The sequence below is a fragment of the Acanthochromis polyacanthus genome, chromosome 15 (assembly GCF_021347895.1).
Source record: "Acanthochromis polyacanthus isolate Apoly-LR-REF ecotype Palm Island chromosome 15, KAUST_Apoly_ChrSc, whole genome shotgun sequence".
NCBI lineage: Eukaryota > Metazoa > Chordata > Actinopteri > Pomacentridae > Acanthochromis > Acanthochromis polyacanthus.
In genome coordinates this window covers 17,172,967-17,193,903 of record NC_067127.1, presented here as the reverse complement: position 1 = coordinate 17,193,903, position 20,937 = coordinate 17,172,967, and the positions used below count along the sequence as shown (strand labels likewise).

Below are 20,937 nucleotides of genomic sequence, written 5' to 3'. Positions count from 1 at the left end.
ATTTAAAGCTGGGGTAGGTTTTATTTTTTAGGCGTAACTGGGTCAAAATTCCAGTTTTTCCGTATATTGTAATACAAGTGATCTGAGAGGAAACTAGCCTTTTGCAACTCTTCTTGACTGCATTTTCAGGCTTTAAAAAAAATGCAGTCTCTGGCAGGAGGCTTTAGCCTATTAGAAGGTTTAGGACAAAGCTTGGAGAGCTGTAGGAGAAGGAGCTGCATTTTTTATCGCCCTTTCTAGATTTCTGCTGCAAAATGGCATTTTAATGACTTCTTCGACAATGATTTTCCTAACAAATCAGTTTCTTTTTCTGGATTTTATTCAGCTTCCTTGTGCTTCAGACTGCCATGTAAATGCTCTAACAATCTCAGAACCTTGTGAATGGATGCTGCAGGTACAGTAGGTACCACTAGGGGGAGCTAAGGCATTGTCTTACAGCATATTAAACAGTACACATGAGGGTTACTACAGCAAACTTTATGTTGCTCAGCTTCTGTTCTTCATTTCTGCTTTTAATATTTTTCTCTGACTCTCCCTAGATGATGATGATGATGAAGGCAGTTTACAGCAGACGGTGACTCACAGACTCTCTGGAGGATTCAGAGACAACTCCCCTGTATCCAGCGGTCAGGACTGGCTCAGCAGCAAGCACCGCTCCCACTCCTTCACATCAGGTTGCTCTGCAGTTATTAACTTAAATCCTATAATTTGTACTGTGGCAGTGAATCCTCAACAGCTGTTCTTCGTCTCCTAATCTGCTCTATTGTGCGTTTTCTCCCAGCAACTTACCAGAAGATCAAGCCCATGTTGCACACCCCTGGAGGAAAAGGCCTGGACCGAGGCTCCAACTACTGCGTGACTCTGGTGGTGGGAGACAAGTCAACAGATGGGGCTTCAGTCAGCAGGAGCTCTGAGCCTCCACTGCTGGCCTCAGCTGGATGGCAGCAGGACACGTACCAGGACTCTGCTCTGAGAAGCTACGCCAGCCTGCCGCGGCCACGAAACAAGTCTGTCTTTAAGAAGTTCTTTGGGAAAAAGGACCTCTAAGTTTGTAAATGATGATTTCTACTAATAAAGGGTTTTACAGATAGTTTCTAATGTGCAGTGCACATATTAAGCAAAAGAAGAAAAAGAAAAAAACACTACTACTGACCATATTTATGATTGAAAGACCACAGTTTTATTTTTGATGTGCTTTATATAAATCACTTCACGTGCAGAACGTTCCTTATAAAAGTCCTTTTCATGAGTGTTTATATTACTTCTTTCCTTTTACTGTATGAGTGTGCCCTGTGTAGTTGCAGATTCGATTGTCTTATTTCAGTCATATTTCTTTTTCTCTCTGTGATTAACAGTTCTGGCAAACCCTCCCACTCAGCAGAGAATCGGTTTAGACTCCCAGTGACTCTCATCTTGACTCGATTATGACTAAGTATTAAAAAAGTCCTTTTCATGAGTGTTTATATTACTTCTTTCCTTTTACTGTATGAGTGTGCCCTGTGTAGTTGCAGATTCGATTGTCTTATTTCAGTCATATTTCTTTTTCTCTCTGTGATTAACAGTTCTGGCAAACCCTCCCACTCAGCAGAGAATCGGTTTAGACTCCCAGTGACTCTCATCTTGACTCGATTATGACTAAGTATTAACAATATCCTGAGCTCATGACGCTTGCAGTGCATTATTACAGCTCTTTTGTCTCACATGTACAGTGTGTGGTGCACCAACACATTTTACGTAACCACAAATAAGCAGTTTGACACTGCTTAAGCTTGTTTTGATATAAATACTTTTAATAAGAATTGTAGCAGAGACAATACCTAATAAAAACCTTTGAAAAAACAACAATTTGCCGTGATTAAAGATACTTATTTTTTAGAAGACGATAGTGGTGGAAACGTCTGTTTTTGGGGCTTTGTTCATCATCTCTGGAGGCTTTGAAGAGCAAAAGGATTATATGAACAGAGAGATTAAAGGCCACGCCAGGCTAAGAACATCTTCACATCATTAGTCTTAGGTTTGCACTATAAAACCTGACACCGTTTCGGAGACATCATTCAAACAAACGCATCATCAACATTGCACTTCTGATGCTGAGGAACCAGGCAGCAGACGTGGCTGCATAATGAGTCTTATGTATGAAGCATTTGCAAAATGCTACTGTTTAGTATTACAAAATATTCAGCGACTGGCTACATCATGCCTGAGACAGATTAGTTATGGCACAGAGGGAGAGGGCACATTTTTCTTCGGATTTGGAATACACAAAACACTGACAAAGCTAAACTTTCTAAATGAAAAAAATCTTAAAATGTTAATTACTTCCATGTGAGAAACACATGGGAGCTGGAGAAGTGTAAGCACTGGAAGGGTTTGATGTGTAAGAGCCAAAAGCAGTGAAGATTAGCTGAGGTGTAAATGCTAAAAGCATCTGAAATTTTAATTTCAAGTTCAAACCCTGTAGACCAACTGCCTATATGTATATAAACACTGAAAGTAGCTGAACTGTTAGTTTAAGTGTGAGAGATTAACACAGATGAACTGTTGCTTTAGAAGGAATGGAAGCTGTTGAAACGTTAGCTGAACTGTAAGTAATCGAGATTTCATTTGAAGCTAAAGTGCCACAGAGCTGTGCAGTGTCAGTTGGTACATGAGCGCTGACAGCAGCTGAAGTGTTGGATAATGGGTGCAATAACACGCACCATGCGCTGGTCTCACACAGCGACCCCTTCACATAATGCTGTATACAGTAACCCCTGCACAACGTCACTCAAATGTCAAATGATTCAAAATCAGATCAACTTTCAGGAACTATAGATTTCAAAGTCAACGAGCAAAATCTTTGGCTTTATCAAAAATTAGAAAACAAGTTTAGAAAAGGCTATTCAAAATATAAGCACAGAAGTTAGAAACCTGTGATCACTGTAAATCAGCATAATTACATGGAAATGTTATACAATCAGCTGTCAGCTTTCTCGCTTTTGGAAATACAGAGTGTGTCTTTTTGCATGTCTGAATCATGGCTCCACATGGAAAAGAATTGTCTGAGACACTGAAAGTCTCACTGTGAGACTTCGCAAAGACGGAAAAGGACACAGGAAGATGAACGACCAACTATCAGTCAGTTCAAACACAGTTGTAGCAGTAATCAGGAAGCATAGAATTAGCCATATTACCACTAATTAGAGCAGCAGTGGTCATCTACCTAAGGTTACGCCATGGACAGTGCGCTACTTTCACTATCTGGACAATTTATTCAATTCGATTCAGTTCAGTTTTATTTATATAGCGTCAATTACAGTCAAATTGTCTCAAGAATTTATAAAGTCAACATCTGTGAACAGTGAAGAGTAGCGTACAACATTGCTTGCTGTTTGATATAAAGCTACAGGATTAACCTCAGGACATGAAGGAAACCTGATGAATATTGGGAGCGCATTTCTGGTTCTATGAGACAAGATAAATTTATCTAGCATAGATGGTTTCCAGAATGTTTGACATGAACTTGGCCAGAACTATCACAGTGTTTGCACAGTCCTAGCAGTTAAGCACAGTGGTGGGAGTGTTTTGATGTGGGGCTCCATGAGTGCAAAACATGTTGGGGAGATAAAAATTCATAAATATCACCATGAATGCCTGTGGATATAGCAAAATAATGGCTGACTACATGGCTCCAGTCTCTAGAGACAGCCAGAAAAAGGATTATTCCAGCATGATAACGATCCGAAACACACCACCAAAATCACACGAAGACGAACAAACTAAAACTATGACCTGACCAAGCATGCTGCCTCTGTTGAATCTGATAGGACAGTTTTGGGGGTTTTTAACGAGAAAAGCAGACAAACACTACCCTCCAGTAAAGAGCAGCTGGAAAATGTTGCCTCTGCAGCATGGTAGAACATCTCTCCAGAGATTTGTGCAACACCAGATAAAAATGGTGGACATATCACAGAAATAAATCTCAGTAATGATGTTGCATTGGGTTTCTGCTGTGGAGCCTGTTTCTAAAACAGTGAAGTGTCAGTGTTTAATTTTACACTGCAATTACACTCAACAAAAATATAAACGCAACACTTTTGTTTTTGCTCCCATTTTTTATGAGATGAACTCAAAGATCTAAAACTTTTTCCACATACACAATATCACCATTTCTCTCAAATATTGTTCACAAATCTGTCTAAATCTGTGATAGTGAGCACTTCTCCTTTGCTGAGATAATCCATCCCACCTCACAGGTGTGCCATATCAAAATGCTGATTAGACACCATGATTAGTGCACAGGTGTGCCTTAGACTGCCCACAATAAAAAGCCACTCTGAAAGGTGCAGTTTTATCACACAGCACAATGCCACGGATGTTGCAAGATTTGAGGGAGCGTGCAATTGGCATGCTGACAGCAGGAATGTCAACCAGAGCTGTTGCTTGAGTATTGAATGTTCATTTCTCTACCATACGCCGTCTCCAAAGGCGTTTCAGAAAATTTTAGCAGTACATCCAACCAGCCTCACAACCGCAGACCACGTGTAACCACACCAGCCCAGGACCTCCACATCCAGCATGTTCACCTCCAAGATCATCTGAGACCAGCCACTCGGACAGCTGCTGAAACAATTGGTTTTCATAACCAAAGAATTTCTCCACAAACTGTCAGAAACCGTCTCAGGGAAGCTCATCTGTATGCTCGTCGTCCTCATTGGGGGCTCGACCTGACTCCAGTTCATCATTGTAACCGACTTGAGTGGGCAAATGCTCACATTCGATGGTGTCTGGCACATTGGAGAGGTGTTCTCTTCACTGATGAATCCCGGTTTGCACTGTTCAGGGCAGATGGCAGACAGCGTGTGTGGCATCGTGTTGGGGAGCGGTTTTCTGATGTCAACGTTGTGGATGGAGTGGCTCAAGGTGGTGGTGGGGTTATGGTATGGGCAGGCGTCTGTTATGGACGAAGAACACAGGTTCATTTTATTGATGGCATTTTGAATGCACAGAGATACCGTGACGAAATCCTGAGGCCCATTGTTGTGCCATACACCCATGAGTTCATCTCATAAAAAATGGGAGCAAAAACAAAAGTGCTGCGTTTATATTTTTGTTGAGTGTAGATTCACCATAGTGTATCCACTTCTGTTGTATACTGTGCCTGCAGACCTGCAATAGAATGAGATTCAGAAAGTGCATCTTTGACCTGATAACCAATAAGAACACACTTCTGTAGAGCAGCACTATCACAGACATAAATTAGACTTTTGAACTTTTTCTACATGCACCGCTGCCAAAAGTCACAGTGTGGTCTTGGCATGTATGTACACATACACACATGCACACAGCAGTTACAGTAGCGTAAGGAATGGGAAAAAGCTCCAAAAGTTCTGCATTTGTGGTGCAAATTTGTCAAAAGCATCCAGCAGAGACATTAATCATGGCAGGTCGGCAATCTGCGAATCATTATCGAGTCTCTCCAGAGCTGAACGCTGCATGACTCAACTTCTCCCAGCACTGTAAAATACACCATACATTTGTTCAGTTTATGCACAAAATCCCCATATAAGCCATGTTTATGTGCCGCTGCAATGATCTAGATGTTATTAGTGTACTCTGCGCAGACAAGTTAATGATCCACAGTGACATGCAGGATGTGACTAGTAAATTCACATGGCTGCTGCGTGCACATATGGCACCTATTTACTTGATATGCATGGACTACAAACATTCGGGTTTCCCCTTCATAATAAAGACATTTATTGTGTGTTTTGTTTCCCTCTTTGTGACGTTTGAAATGACAGCCACTTCCTTTGTGGCCAAAAGGGACGCAGCACCAGTCCATCGATTGATCACCATGCCTCCCATCTTTGTGTCCTCTCTGTGGCCTCTGACCTCCAGATCATCCGCTGACAGCTCCTACTGCTCCCTTCACAGCTCTGTCTCCCCTGCGGAGACAGTGATGCACTCACTCTGCCTGCGTGTCACCACACTCTGGAGGCTTTGGGATCATATAGCAGAGCAATGGATACTCAGACCACAGAGTGCACCCACGCACTCCTCCACACTTTGTTTGTTGCATTTCCTCCGTGCAGCCGCTATAAAGCGACCACATCATATGTCCTCCCAAAGGTGAGGTGAAGTGACGCATATATGCTGTGTTTTGGAGCTGAGTGACTCACCGGGGCTGCCCCAGTCATTCAGAGAGATCCGGAGATCACAAAGAATCGTCAGTACGGTGTAACTGGAGATAGATGTCCTCAGGCCCCGACACCTCCCCTACTGTTGGTGGACCTTGGGCCACTGGAAAGATGCATGACTCTTTACACATCACAGATTTCCACAGGGACTTAGCGGTTTCTCTTGAAAAAACACAGCTGAGCCATTAAGTCCAAATAACATGCAGGTGTGGTTGTATTTCTGTGAACATTTACCTGCCATTCATTTCATAAACAGTACAGGAGGGCATTTTTGCATTTTTTTTAAGATCGTGGAAAGATTTGTCTCTTTTATTTTCTGTTACATTTTCCTTTGAGCTTTCATCCTGCAGGCTCAAAAGATAACCTTGCGGAGAGGTGTGCTCGGGGCTCGGACACAGGCTTTGAAACCCAACACTGCCTGCCTGGAGCAGCCGCGGGGAGCCCATGAAAGTGATGTAATGGGAAGAGTGGTTTAGGAGCTATCAGCGGTGGGCAGCAGGGTGGAATAGCGGTTAGAAAACCCAGATCAAATGGCTTAATTTCCACAGCCTTTGGGTTCCATTTGACATTAACTGCCCACCTGTCAAGATCAGTAGACCTTAGCTATGCTTATTAGCACGGTGACGTGTGGTCTGGTCCAGGACTTTTTCACTGCTCTGTGGTGCTGGGACTTAGATTTATTAAACTGTAGTGAAGCATTTAAAGCATCAGGTACACAGGCACACTTGTTTTCAATCTTATCTATCTGACTCCCCCCATGCAGGGTAAAACAGAAAAGTAAAACAAGCCCAAACAGCAAAAACTTGTAGTAGTTAAGTGGGTAGAATTTTACACAAGCTGAATAAATCTTTCATTAAATACTCTGTGTAAAGCATGAAGGAAATAAACCTGTACAGCTTAGGCTCTATAGCCATGATGTTTATTCTTAAAAAAAAAAACAGACAATACAGGAATAAATTGGATGAGGTCCTCTCCTGCTGGGGAGACTGTCCACTGCACAGTACAGAAATTTCCAGAGCCTTTTTGGCCGTTGCTGTGTGATCATTTGGCTTGTTAATGAACATGCTGCCAGAGGCTTTTCTAAAACAAGGTGAATTAAAGCCCAATTATAGCTTTCTGGGGAATATATCTGAAATCACAGTGTCTAGTTGTCAGACTCTCGGGGCCATGCAAAGCCTGGTGGCAAAAAAAAAGAAAAAAAAAAGTAAAAGAAGTGAAAACTCACATACCCAGTCCACGCTGAGAAATGACCTTGATTTAAGTACTTACCATGTGCAGGCTTCGGCTCTGAGAGTACTGACATCACAGATGCTAAGAAGCTTTAGCTCCTCATTTTACAATAAATCATACAGTCATCTTGGGAAATAAACAGCGAATTTGAAGTGAGGCGTTTTGGAAAACTGAAGCACGCTGCTGTGTATCTCCCACAAGGTCTCGGAACAATATGTCAGATTCTTATCAGCTCTTTGGCCTTTTGGACAATATATCACATGTCTGCTCTCTGCCGCTGTCAACGTGCCTCCTGGGCTGGTACCACAAAGTGCAATAACCGGAGAGAAATTTTCTCATCCAAGCACCAGCTCCCCACCACCCACACCCCCAACCGCTCCTCCAAACCGACCAACTCCCTTTTGTCCTGGATTGTTGGTAAGCTCCTTGCGTTTCTGTATCCACAGAGTGTGGAGGGATAAAGGGAACGGGGCGCCACGCAGACATCTGCCCCACAGATATGGTGTGAATGTATCTCAGCGATATGGATATTAATTCACTTCATATGCATTCAGTCTGCTCTATATGGCCTTTCATGCAACACTCATAGCGCTTGTGACACATGAATGCATTCAAGCCCCCTGACAATATATCCAATTGTTACAGTTGCATAATGGCTGTGTATGAACAAACCCGTGGTGTTTACAAAGCAAAACAGCCAGCTTCACAACCACATGTGTGGATAACATTGTTGTGAGATGCAGTAATGAAATAGTTGTTTTATGAGAATGGAAAAATGCCTCTTCTGTACAAAATGAAAAAAAAAAACCAATCTGATTTATGGCTTTGAATTCTTTGCTGCTCTATCATGTACTGGTGTTATGATGACATGGAATATCCCATGCTCTTTCTGATTCTGGAAATCAGCAGTTCCACCGTTTCTTGCTGTCAGGGTACCCCCACAGTTGTGCCAGATTAATTCTTGAATTGCTTAATCCATAATATTTCAGCCGTACATCCATTAGTCCTCATTATTTCAACCATGCCAACTGTTCATTCGTCATTTCAGTTTAGCCCGACTTGTTTCTATTTATGTATCCATTACTTTAAGCTATATATCACTATTGTCCACTACCTTTGCCTTACTATATCAACAGTTTAAGCCCCTCCAGATGTGTTTTAGCTATTGATTTGAATCATTTGTACACATATTTCTAAGCTTCTGTGCCCATCATCATGCCCTCCTGACTTGTATTCAGATGTTACAGCTGAGTTTAACTGAGTGACTCTGCAGTACTTCCATGTAAACCTTGGCAACTGCAGAAGCATCTCTTGCTGGGAATGATAGCACCATAACACGACAATATGGGCAATATGGTGGCTAATTGCATCATATTTACATCATATGTCTGTGCACGGAGGCATCGGATGCACCCTTTATTCGGCGGAATTGGCAAGGTCTCTGTCCCTGTTACATAACCCATCTGCTGCTCCACTGCAGGGCGCTGAGGATCACCTTCCAGTTGGGAGAGCCAGTTCCCTCAGCAGTGTTACTTGGCTTGCTCTTCCATGAGCCACACTATCAAAGTCTAATTGCTCGTTAAATTCTGCGCCTACAACAACTACGCTGCGTCACATTTCCATGTTAGTTTGAAAATACAGCCATACTGACTTTGAGGCCAGTTCAGTGGCTGCTGGTGCCAGTCGATCCAGCGGCACGTCAGCCGAGGCCACAGAACAGATGCTGGCGCAGCAGCGAGTCTGACGCAGATCACAGCTGGCAGCTCTTTCTGCAGCCAGCCTGACAGGTTACATCAGTTATACAAGCAGCATTAAAAACAAGCCAAAAAGCTTTCTGCGTATTTTCACTTTGAAATGACCTGAAGATGCTTCTTTGTCCAAATATCTTTGCCAGAGAATTTCTATTAAAAAACCTTGACAGCACTGCCAGACTTTGGAGCTCATGCAGTCAAATTCCACTTACAGCAAATCCACAATAGATTTCATCTGAACTATCAACGAACTCATGAACCTTGAACGTACTTGAGCTACTTTAACCCTCCTGTTGTCTTCATTTATGGGCACCAAAAAATATTGTTTCCTTGTCTGAAAAAAAATTCTCCACATTTCTGAAAATTTGCAAAACCTTCAGTGAGAAAATTCCATTAATTCCTTAAAAGTTTCTTTTCAAAAATTATTTTCAAAAAACTAATTTGGCAGAAAAATTCTTGCAAATATTTTCAAAAAATGAGTAAAATTTTCCAAAAAAATCCTAAAAGTATGTGAAATGATTACATGTATATCAGTAAGATCTTGGTTGATTTTTTGGTGAATGTTCTTAAGAAATGTTTTTTTGTAACGTTTCTTTTCTTCCACCGAAAAATGTTCAAAAATTTCCCAAAAATGTTGAAAATGTAGACATTAGAAGTTTCACTGTGAAAATTCATTTTTCCCCACATTTTCAAACTTTAAAGCGGGTCAATTTGACCTGCAGGACAACACAGGGGTTAAACTCTAAGAACTCACTTCACCTACTCTTAATAAATGTATCCATCCATTCTCTATACACCGCTTTATCCTTACTAGGGCCGTGGGGGGTGCTGGAGCCTATCCCAGCTGACTTGGGCGAAGGCAGGGGACACCCTGGACAGGTCACCAGTCTGTCACAGGGCTACATATACAGACAATCACTCACACCTACGGGCAATTTAGAATAATCAATTAACCTCAGCATGTTTTTGGACTGTGGGAGGAAGCCGGAGTACCCGGAGAAAACACACGCATGCACAGGGAGAACATGCAAACTCCATGCAGAAAGATCCCAGGCCCACCCCGGGATTTGAACCGGGGATCTTCTTGCTGCAAGGCAAAAGTGCTAACCACTCTCAATAAATGTATATTTATTTTATTTTTTATAGTCAATTTGTCTGAAACAAATACATGGCGGGTGAAAAGAATTAATATAAGTCACGGAGAGCTCTTTTCAAGTGTGCCACCATGTCGTCATATCCAGCTTTAGAACCCTCCACAAACCTTCACTGAGCTTCACCATCAGAGTAAATCCATCAGAAGAGCACTCTGACATCTCAAAACTCCTATACACACTGATACAATTTATCCTGTACTATAATCTGACTGCTCGCATATAAATTCCATTATCTCCCCAGATGCAGAGTAAATTCTCTGAAACAAAAGGGAAGCATATTTATTAGTGCTGCAGAACGTGAAAGCAACTTTGAGGCTTATCATCAGTATGAAAACGTTTGTGAAGAAATGGATAATCTCCATCTCCCAAATATTAGAAATGGATACCAGAGAAAACCAATCTCCTTCTTGAAAGACAATAACTGATTTGCTTTGTTTGTTTTTTTCTTTTTTTCTTCATGCTAGTGGATGAATAAACCATGAGAGGATTGGACATCTTTGCACTGTTAAATATTGATTGATTTCCAATAGGCACAGCCTCAGGTTGACAAGACAAGCACAAGGGAACCTCACATAGCAAAGAACTAAATCAATCAACAGGGGCACTGCTTTCTTTGGCCATTTATTAAAAAAAAAAAAAACGGACTCCTTGTCCTCATGAACAAATTGATATCAGATACTTGCACACGAGGAATGCCTGCTGGCATCACCATATTATACAGTTAAACAGAAAGAGTGTTTCTGAGGACCAAGCAGTCTTACAGAGTAAGGGGTATTTACACACTATGAACAATTCCCCCGCTGTGTTCCATCTCACAATCAATTATTCAGCATGCGATCCATTTTGTGGCTGTATGAGAAGGGAAAAAAATGAATTGTGTCCATAAATATATGCATGTGACACACCAATTCTTCCAGCAGCTCGGGATGCCCCTCAACTTAGGTCGTAACCCTGTTGTGAAGCGTGTGTAGATCCACTTAAAAGTGTGGCTGTGTGAACTGTGTATGCGCTGACACACATATAAAACTTGGCGTCAGCAGAAACACACACAAAGTGCAGGGGTTTTCCCTTCCACCGACTCTGGATCTCCACACTAGGCTGCACGCTTTAAACATTCCTGCAGTGCCGCTAAAATGTCTTGTAGAATCGCATTTCTGTTCTCCTTGGAGACCTAAATGGGAAAAGACAAGAAAAAAAAACTATTATATAAGTCCTGCTGGTAGTGTGAGCAGAGTGTGTATTTCTGCAGTGAATGCGGTCATAAATAACATGAGATCTGCGACAAACGCCTTCTTATGCACAACCAAAGCTCCTCAGGATCCAGTGTCCACTATAAGATTATCAAGCCACATGTTAACACCTAATCTCTGACCCAGTGTCTGTGGAGAATTTACCAATCATGTGTTTTCGAAAAACTGTTTGTGCGCTCTCATAACCTTGCTCCATACATTCAGTACGCCAGAATAGCGAGTCGTTTGCATGACAGTATCCATAAATGAGTCTTCCGTGATAAATTCTTTTGACATTTGAGACCACCCTTTGTTGTTACATCAGTCACGCATGATTTAGAGTTAATCCTGCTATAGGACAGGGATAATGCAGGGCATGCCCCTTCTGGGTTAGTGAGCAGACTGTCTGCCCTCCTAAGACCAAGTGGATACAGTGTAAACAACAGTGTCCTCTGGCCATTGTGTGACTTAAAAGCTCCTAAACTGACCTAAATAACCTCCATTTTTGTGTTCTTTCTTGTGTTTATGCTCACAGTGAAGACCTTGACGTCTCTCCTGCTCCGCACCTCCTCGACCAAACCCAGAGGTTTGCCCTTAGGGATGGGGATGGTGCCCAGGATTGTGCAGGAAGAGCTGTCTAAAGTCTTCCTCACTGCTCTGATGAACGACTGGCTGAAGAGCTCCATTTTTCCAATCTCATCGATGACAAACACCTTCCTGCTGCTCCCATCTGCTGCCCCGACCTGGAGACATAAGATGTAGTGATTAAACGGACGCGGCATCAGTGCATGGATAAACACAGGACTGAAGTTGGTTACATTTTAGAAATAAAAGTCATTTTGGTTGCAACTGACGATTAATGCTATCAGGTATTCTGTTGGTGATAATTTAACATTTAAAAACAAGAAAACATTAATTGCAAGTCCAAAGTCTGACCTTATAATTGCTGGTTTATTTCCAACTAAAAGCCCAAAAACCAAAGACTTTTTTAGTTTTTGTTTTTGAAAGTTTATTTTGAACATTTCAACATAAAAAGACAACAGCAACAAAAGACAGCGAATAAGTTGCTCAAAAAGGAGTGGGAAGAAGTCAAAGCTTATCTAATCCCACCCCTTCTCCTTATATAATGATTGCAAATCTATGCATTCCGCTTCTTCAAAATATTAGCATTTATAAACAATATTAACAACAACAGCAATAATAGTGTACATGATTTAGAATAAATATACACCAATTTGTCCGTTTACATTCATACAAAAGGATCTAACAACAGCAAAACACAACAGAAAGAAAAAACCCAACTAATAATATGCAGAAATAAATAAAGAAAACAAATTATTAAAGAAATCAGTCATTATTAACAGTAACCTGTGCATGCCCAGTGATTGCCAAACCCCTACTTCATCCCTGGATTCTGTGAAAACATTATCTAGTTTTGAACTGTTGCATGTTTGGACTTTTTTTTTTTTTCGCTTCACCCAAACTGTTCCAGAGTTTTACTGCACAGCATGAAATACAGAATCTTTTTCTCTTCGTATGGATTTTGTTTATTTTGATATCCCCCTTCTCGATCCCTAAACAATCGCTGTAAATTTTGCGGCAAAACATTAGTTTTAGCTTTGAACATGATTCGACTGTATCTGTAAATTGGAATAATTTTGACTGAATGAAGAGCGAGTGAGTATGATCCCGATGGCCGACATTTCCAGCGTTATAAAAAAGAGAGAAGGAGCAAATCATCACATTTGAGAAGGCAAAACCAAAAATGTTTTATCATTTTTTCTATTTGAAAAATGACTAACTGTTAAAACTGTCAATTAGTTTGCTTTGTCGATTATCTAACTGACATCTGACTAATACTTTCAGCACTAAATCTACTTTGGATATTTAGTTTGCAGAGAGAAGGACCTTTAACAGGCACACATGAGCAAAAAGCCCATCGTGTTGATGTCTTCTGAACACGAGTCTCTCTGACTGATAGCATGACTACAACACTGTTTGCATGTTAAATGTAATGGGCGATCTGCAGAGATTACAGAGCCGTTTTAAGTGAGATGAAAGTGGAATATGAGCTGCCAAGGCATAGACACCTTCCTTCACAGCGCATGTGTAGGCGTCACTCCAGGCTCACTTTACATGCCGGATTAATCACGGTCAGTGACAGCCAGACGGCACCATGAACAGTAAAAATGTCACGATGGAATTTATGTGTTTGCAAGCTTCCAATTATTCCATCAATTCTGAGAAAATCAAAGGTTTGATGATTTGGAAGAAAAAGGAGTGTTTTTCATTACTGTGATCTATTGATGAGGGAGAGTTTAAACGGTATGTGCTGCCGTCTTACATTTCTGAAGAGGGGGAGAGCCAGATTTTCAAATGAAGGCAAGTCGACCACATACTGTCCGACCATGTATTCCCGTCCGCCGTGAGACGCGCGAGCGTTGTCTCTGCAAGTTAAAACGACGTGCGAGTCAAAACACAGTGATAGAAGAAAGCAGGTAGTCTTATTTGGATTGGATGACAACTCTGTTACCTGATTCTGGACAGGTGGCCCCTTTCTCCTGTCACTGTAACGACATCAAAGCCGACTCTCCGACCCCCTCCCTGACCTCCTCTGTGTAAAACCCTTCAACTCCCACTCCTGATGACACTAAAGCCTCACAGGCTTTTTGGACCAGGGTGGTTTTCCCCACACCTGTAAGCAAAACAAAAGCCACTGTCAAACAATGCGATATCATTTATTATTTTAAACCACTGCCTAACTTTAAAAACAAGTTTGGACTAGGGCTGAACAGTTAACCGATTTAGAATCTAAATTTGAGTTAAGTTAATCACAAAGGTAGCAATTTAGGGTATGTGCTGCAGCATGTCAGACCCAGTGTTTAAACAGTAGTGTCAACGGTTTTACTTGTCCTTGTGCTACAGTCACACTTTTGATGGAAGCTCACATGCTACTGCTTCAACACAGTGAATAAATGGTGTTCATCAGCTACACTATATGAACAATACATCTGGGAAAGGGAACTGCTGAGTAGTATTTACAGAAAACATGTTGAAGCTGTTTAAAGGCTAATCTTTTGAATCACAAACTGCATAAATAATATCACTACTAATAATTTCACAAGTATGTAGGGTTTATAAAGGGCTATGACAAAGCAAAAGCAGGAAACCCAGTAGGCAAAACAACAACAGTAAGCAAGACACTAGGGTAAAACTAAAGTGAAATGAACATTTCAAGAAAACAAAAGTTGCAAAACCGTGAAACGCAATATGGGAATATAATTAACCACACACACAAAAATGTGAAGCAATTAGACCTCTGAAAGCAATAAAAGGACTTACTGACTTGATTACCAACAGAAGTAACCACGTAAATACAATATTATCCGAACAAGAACAGCTAAAACAAGCTAACTTTCATTAGAGCTACGTTTAGTGCCTCTTTACTGGGATTAGTATTACGACAGCTGAGTGACTGCTTTGGATTTACAGCGACTTTTTACCCTGACAGGGCTGTGAACCCTCGGTGTGAACTGTTACCTGGAGGTCCTGTCAGAAAAACGTGTTTGAACATTGTGATTTCCACCCTTCAACCGCTCAACACGCTGCTGCAGCTCTTCCGTACACATCGATTTGACGCATGCGCGGTAAGTAGACTACGTTTATGACTTCATTTTCAGAAAGAGAGAATATTTTAGCGATTTTCTCCATGATTTTGTTTATAAACGAGCAAACACAACGTTGATAGAAACGGTAAAACATCACTTAAACAAGTTGGCTTAATATTTTACAATATTTTCAGCTAAAAGTTTCTATTGATTATTTTATTATACTTTTTGGTATGATGGAAACACGGTCAAATTAACAGCAGTGAGGTTTTTGTTTTAATTCATCATTTTAAATGCATTATTGTGTGTGACATATTTAATAACATGTTTTTCAATTATTTTTTATTATATATTTTTATTTATACAGTAGGTTAAAATGTCATCAAGTATATTGAGAGTGAAAACATCATGTTTAAAAGACCCTGTCTGTGTATTTCCAGTACATAGTACAAGTGTAGCCAAGATATATTATATTATATTACATTATATTACATTATATTATATTATATTATATTATATTATATTATATTATATTATATTATATTCAAATCAAATGTTAGTTTATATAATAAGTTTCAAAACTGTCTCAGGGGACAAAAATACTGGACATGTTATCAGGCAGGAAACAACAAAAATATGTACAAAAAAGCAAGACAGAACTCAACATAAAAGCAATTAAAATCTATTTGTAAAACTAAACAAAATGAATATCCATCCATTAGGTATACCTGCTTTATTCTGTAGAGAGTATAAATCAAATCTAAAAAACAGACAACACATGATGACAATCTGTAAGATCAAATCTAAAAATAACATTAATATGAAATATTAAAGAATTAAGACCTCTAGGAGCACCTGAAAGCAATTGAAAATGTATGTGATTTGAGATTTTTTTTTCTTCAGATATCAATAGAGGAGAAACTTTTAATTGAAAAAAGAAGGCTGTTCGAGCTCTGGAGCTGCCATCATAAAGGATTTATCTCTCTTATCCGCTCGTCCTAATTGTGGAAGAGCTAAACACAGCTGTTCAGGGATGTAAGAGGCCTTGAAATAGAGTCAAAGAGGAGAAGTTCAGAAATGTACCCAGGTGCTGTCACAAGAGAAGAGAAATTTGCTTTGGCCTTGAATGAACTGTTTTAATTCCTCCACATACAAGTTTTTTTTCCCCTCAGGAGATTATTGTGGATTATTGGATCCTTTAAATCGAATCTTCTTGTTTGTTTGTCTTTCACTTTTATAGATGCAAGCCTATGTTATGTATCCTTCTGTGTATTTCAAATTTGTTGATGCATAACAATGGCCCTCAATTGTTAATATGGGGTTTTAAATCGTAATCTGAAAAGAAACAACTAATTAAAGCTGTCAAATAAATGTAGTGGAATAAATAGTCCAGCATTTTCCTCTTAACCACAGCTGAGTAGTGTAGGTGGCCAAGTGTGAGGCGGAATAAAACTGAAACACTGCCATTTACTATTGATGCAGTTGTCTAAATGTATTATGCAAAACACACCACACCCATTTCCAACTGAATGGAATAACTGTCTGTGGTTTTCATATTAAACAATATCAAAGGGAAATGCAAAGTAGCAGCTGGGATTTGAAGGAGATCGCCTGAAATCAGAAGCTTCTCTTGGAGTTTTGGAGATTTGCAGCTTGAAACAAATCTACCTTGAAATGAGAGCTTAAAAGTTCAATGATTTGCATAAACGGTGTGCAAAGAGAGATATTCCATCCTCTTTTATGTTACTAATAGACTCATAATTCAGCACTCAGTCTGATTATCTAGTACCCTCTTAATAACTGACAGAAATTGATCACAGTATTTCTACAAACACTCTTTATTAAAAACATTTCCAGACATCACAAGTTCACACTATAATACTACAACTCATCTGTTTGATTTAGTGAAAAAAATAGTGCAGTTTTGATTTTTACTATAAGGTGTGCTTTTTTTCTTTACATAGTGTACCCAGGGAGTTTGTTGGCCACCAGCTTAGAGATATGCTGATACTCATTTCTGAAATCCAAAGATCCAAGCTCATCCTCCACTTCCTCCACCTCCTGGGGTTCAAAGGAGCATCTGGATTCTGCAGAAAGTCTTCGAACTGCGTCGCTGTTCTTGCCTGATTCACTCCTTGGACCTCTTGAGGACATGAAGCTCTCGCCACCAGAGCTCCATTCCACTCTGCTACTGGCTGCTGTCAGTTTTCTGAAGTGTGCTGCTTGTAATGAAGCCGACTCATCTCTGGTACCATCGTCGGAGGAGAAGCTGAGGGCCGAGGTGTGCGTTCGAGGTCGGATGATGTGGGTACCCCTCAGAGCACGCTGTGGAGAGCTCGGAGCTTTGACAGGCACCGGGAGGACGGATGCTCTCCGGACACCTTCAGATGCTGAGTCTGAGTAGCACAAGACAGGAGACTTTGGAGTTTTGGCTCTGGAGGCTTCAGGACTGCTCACAAGGTCAGGAGAGTAGGCATCACTGGGTTCAAAACTGTTAAAGTCATCAGCATAGTCTGCCTCCTCATTTTCTGCCCTGCTCAGGTCTGAAAATGAAGATTTTGGGCTGCTGTGTCTGCTGCTTCCTGCAGATTGAGTTTTCTCTTTGCCCCTGTCAGACTCAGACTGTGATTGATCTGATTCGCTGTGATGCTCCTTCTTATCATTGCTTTGGGGAAAGCTGTCGCTATCCACATGGGGGATGTGAATAAATTTAAAGTCTCTTTCAGAGCTGGAAGTTTTTTCTGACATTCTCTCAGTGTCTCTGTCTTGTCTAACATGAACTTTCCCTTGCTGGTTTTTCTGCTTTAGTGTGATTGTTCCTTGCAGTGCAGAGTCCACTGTGACACTCTGTATCACTGTCTCAATGTGTTCATTGAGATTGGAGCTCTGATTTAACACAGATTTTCTTTTGCTGGACTTTAAGGTTTTACTACTCGGCTTTGACTTTCCTTTGGTCGTACTTAATTGTGCTTCATTCTGTATTAAGTCGCTGCATTCTCGATGTTTTACTTTAAGAGGAGAAATCTGCTTCAGCCTTAAATTAAATGTTTTAGTTGTTCCATATACAAGCTTCTTCCTGGAAGATTTTGTAGAACTTTTGCTGTCTACTAAAGCTTGTTCTTGTTTGTCTTTCATGTTTAAGGGTGTAGAACAAGTTCTGGGGGGATGTAAGTGTTTTAAATGGGCACTAGTCCCTTGTTTAGCTTTCTGCAATGACATGGTTTGGGTATTTTGTGGTTTGTTTCCTTGCCCAGCTGAAGCCTCTGTGGAAACAGGCCTGTAAATCCAAGCTAGACTGGGATGAACAGTCAAGGACTGCTGTGGGATCTGCCCATTCAGCTGTGACAGCTCAACAAGAAGAGCATTTAGCAGAGGCAACTGTCGTAAAGCTTCCCCAAGGACATTTGGGGTAACCCCACTTGTTTCTTGGCTGCTTGATACTTTTGTATTGTGGCTCCCTTTCTGATGTATCATTGAAACTCCAGCTTCCTTTTCATTCCCTTCATCCTCAGAACATGAATCTTCAAATGTAAAAGCTTCTGAGTCTATGTTCAATAATTTGTAATCCCCTTCTTCCGTTCTGCTTTTTTCCTCTGCAGAATTACTGTAGTAAAGATGTGGGGGACAGAATACTGTTAAATCCTCTTCAAAACTAGCTTCAGTTTGGTTTGGAGGTCTGTGTTCAGCATCATCGTCCTGCTTATCCTCATTTAACATGACTTTTGTGTTTGCTAGTCCGTTGTTTTGGATGTCTCTGCGTAAGTCACACTTGTCCAGTGTTAATGATCCCATATTACCACAGTCAAGAGGCAATGATTCAGTGGATTTGTTTTTCTCCTTGACACATTCTTGTAGTCCTCCACTTGTGCTTTCCAGGCCCCTCCTCTCTGTGATATGTGGCAGTAAGCTTGCTCCCAGGCATAACAGTTTATAACTCAGAGATATCGATCCAATTTTCTCCCCCGTGAGGTTGCATATAGCAACAATCCCCCTTTCTCTGTGAGAGGAGGGAGTAGAAACCCCACACTCAGTCACATCCTGCCCGATCCTGTCCATCACTTTGGCCAATGATATCAGAGAGGAGCCAACTAATCTGGGGATCTCTTCTTTCACGTCCAACACCATCGCATACAGAGGGGTGTTAGATAGCTGGACGTGCAGTGAGTTCAGGTTCATTTTAAAGTAGCAAGACTTGCCTCTGTGAAAAGCGTATTCTCCCCGCTTGTCTCTTTCATTCTGCTCGGGCTGTTTAACACTATTACTGCTCTGCTGAGGCTGATAAATTAGCAGCGTTGGGAAATCCAGTAGTCTCACTCCAACAGCCAGCTCGTCGGACACTTTGCAATGTTTCTCGATTCGTATATTCTCCACCATGAGCTCAAACGAAAACAGAGTCTCGGAATTATCGCTAATATGTTGTCCAGACATCCTGAAAGCTGTTTGACCACAAAAGAAGCAACTAATAGGCTGTTAGCTAATCCGCAAACTCGACCCTTTAGCTTCTGTCAGCTCCATGGAAACATGAAATAGTCGCGAGCATTTTACGTCATAAAACTGCGCGGGGTGTCTGGGAAACGAAGTTTAAAGAGGTTTTTTAATAAACACTCAGCACTAATTTATAATAGAATTAGATAGTATTATGCTAATTTCACTTATTTTATATTAATAAATAAAATTAGCATAGTACTATCTAATTCTAGTATTATGCTAATTTCACCTATTTTATATTAATAAATAATTAGTATGTTCATTATATTTGTGAATTAAAGTAACAGTGGGAGTAAGTGAACAAGTTTACACGAAGGGAAAAAGAAAAACAGCGGCAAAATGACATATTTAACAAATTAGAGGATTTCTCAAGCTCAGAAAGAAGAAATATGAAGACAATAATTTTTTTTAGGTAGTTTAAGAGAGCAACTTTCCTGCAGTTCACCAGATGGTGCCACTGTAGGGCTTAATGGGCTTATAGACTAAAATAGTCCAGTGGTGAAAGCCAGTAAAGGCTACCAGACTTAGTTAACAAGCTCATTATTCTCCTCTAGTCTGTGGCGGACAATGCTCTGTTGGTTTCCCATCAATATCAGCCGACAAAACACGTGTGTATGTGTGAGTAATAATTAGTCAGAGCAGACCGGAGCGGGGTAAGAGTTTGTCCGGGGTGGGCGGAGTCTGTTCCCGCTGCATGTTGTCATCACGGAGGTAGGTGCTGGATGGGTATCGCTATGGTCCGTACGACTTCAGTCTGGAGGCTGAGACTGAACGAGGGAGATGTGAGAGCGACTACCGCCTACTTCAGCTGGTTTTTACCCTTTAAAGGATAACTAACAGAAGCCGGACAGGACTCCGCTCACACTGGAAGGTAAAAGCCCGAGTGTCTTTTTTTTCTGCCTGCCAACGGAGCAAGAAAGTAAAAAAGAAAAGTGCGGCTGTAGCTAAAAGTGGGGGAGCGAGAGCTACAGAGTGAGTGAAACGAGGGGAACTCACTGGTTTGTCGGTGGTTTACAGGGAACACAAAGGATAAAGTTGCTTTTAAGCTGCTGTAATTTGAGGGAGGAACGTAAAATGGCAGAATGATATGATGTTTCAGCTGTAGACTATCTATAGCCTGTATTTGTGTCTGTTGCTGGTCACTTAAACTTGATTCCTGTTTGTTTATGTACCACAGACTATGTTAACCTTCCATATAAACCTTATCCACTGCTAACTAAATTCACTTTCATCGACACATTCAGGGTTTATTGTTTAGTTTTCTAGCTGATATTACTCGTCTCATTCTTGGTGGTGGT

The 20,937-nt window shown here is 40.8% G+C and overlaps 4 protein-coding genes across 13 annotated transcripts in view; 2 read left to right on the top strand and 2 right to left on the bottom strand.

Moving 5' to 3' along the window:
* LOC110949300 (uncharacterized) overlaps positions 1 to 1,442 on the top strand; it is a 31,609-nt gene extending 30,167 nt beyond the window's left edge. For all 6 annotated transcript variants that reach the window (XM_051960056.1, XM_051960060.1, XM_051960059.1 and 3 more), the window contains 2 exons: positions 540 to 674; positions 782 to 1,442. In XM_051960056.1, coding sequence (XP_051816016.1) covers positions 540 to 674; positions 782 to 1,047 — 401 coding nt within the window. In that variant the 3' untranslated portion in view covers positions 1,048 to 1,442. The remainder of the gene's footprint in view (positions 1 to 539; positions 675 to 781) is intronic.
* A 9,475-nt stretch (positions 1,443 to 10,917) lies between these two features.
* On the bottom strand, positions 10,918 to 15,132 carry ntpcr (nucleoside-triphosphatase, cancer-related). Its single transcript, XM_022191256.2, is given in 6 exon segments — positions 10,918 to 11,485; positions 12,077 to 12,286; positions 13,888 to 13,990; positions 14,077 to 14,146; positions 14,149 to 14,238; positions 15,084 to 15,132. Coding segments are annotated over 6 exon segments (585 nt in total). The 5' UTR covers positions 15,118 to 15,132; the 3' UTR covers positions 10,918 to 11,407.
* A 1,841-nt stretch (positions 15,133 to 16,973) lies between these two features.
* map10 (microtubule associated protein 10) lies at positions 16,974 to 19,679 on the bottom strand. The gene has a single exon (XM_022191257.2). It carries the CDS (start codon positions 19,577 to 19,579, stop codon positions 17,108 to 17,110), a length of 2,472 nt encoding a protein of 823 aa, XP_022046949.2. The 5' UTR covers positions 19,580 to 19,679; the 3' UTR covers positions 16,974 to 17,107.
* A 543-nt stretch (positions 19,680 to 20,222) lies between these two features.
* The window catches only part of LOC110949304 (signal-induced proliferation-associated 1-like protein 2), an 88,742-nt gene continuing 88,027 nt past the window's right edge, over positions 20,223 to 20,937 (top strand). Inside the window, exon 1 of one of the 5 annotated variants that reach the window (XM_022191261.2) lies at positions 20,223 to 20,510. The gene's annotated coding sequence lies outside the window, so the exon portion shown is untranslated. The remainder of the gene's footprint in view (positions 20,511 to 20,937) is intronic. The other 4 variants (XM_051959773.1, XM_022191258.2, XM_022191263.2 and 1 more) reach the window with 4 other exon arrangements.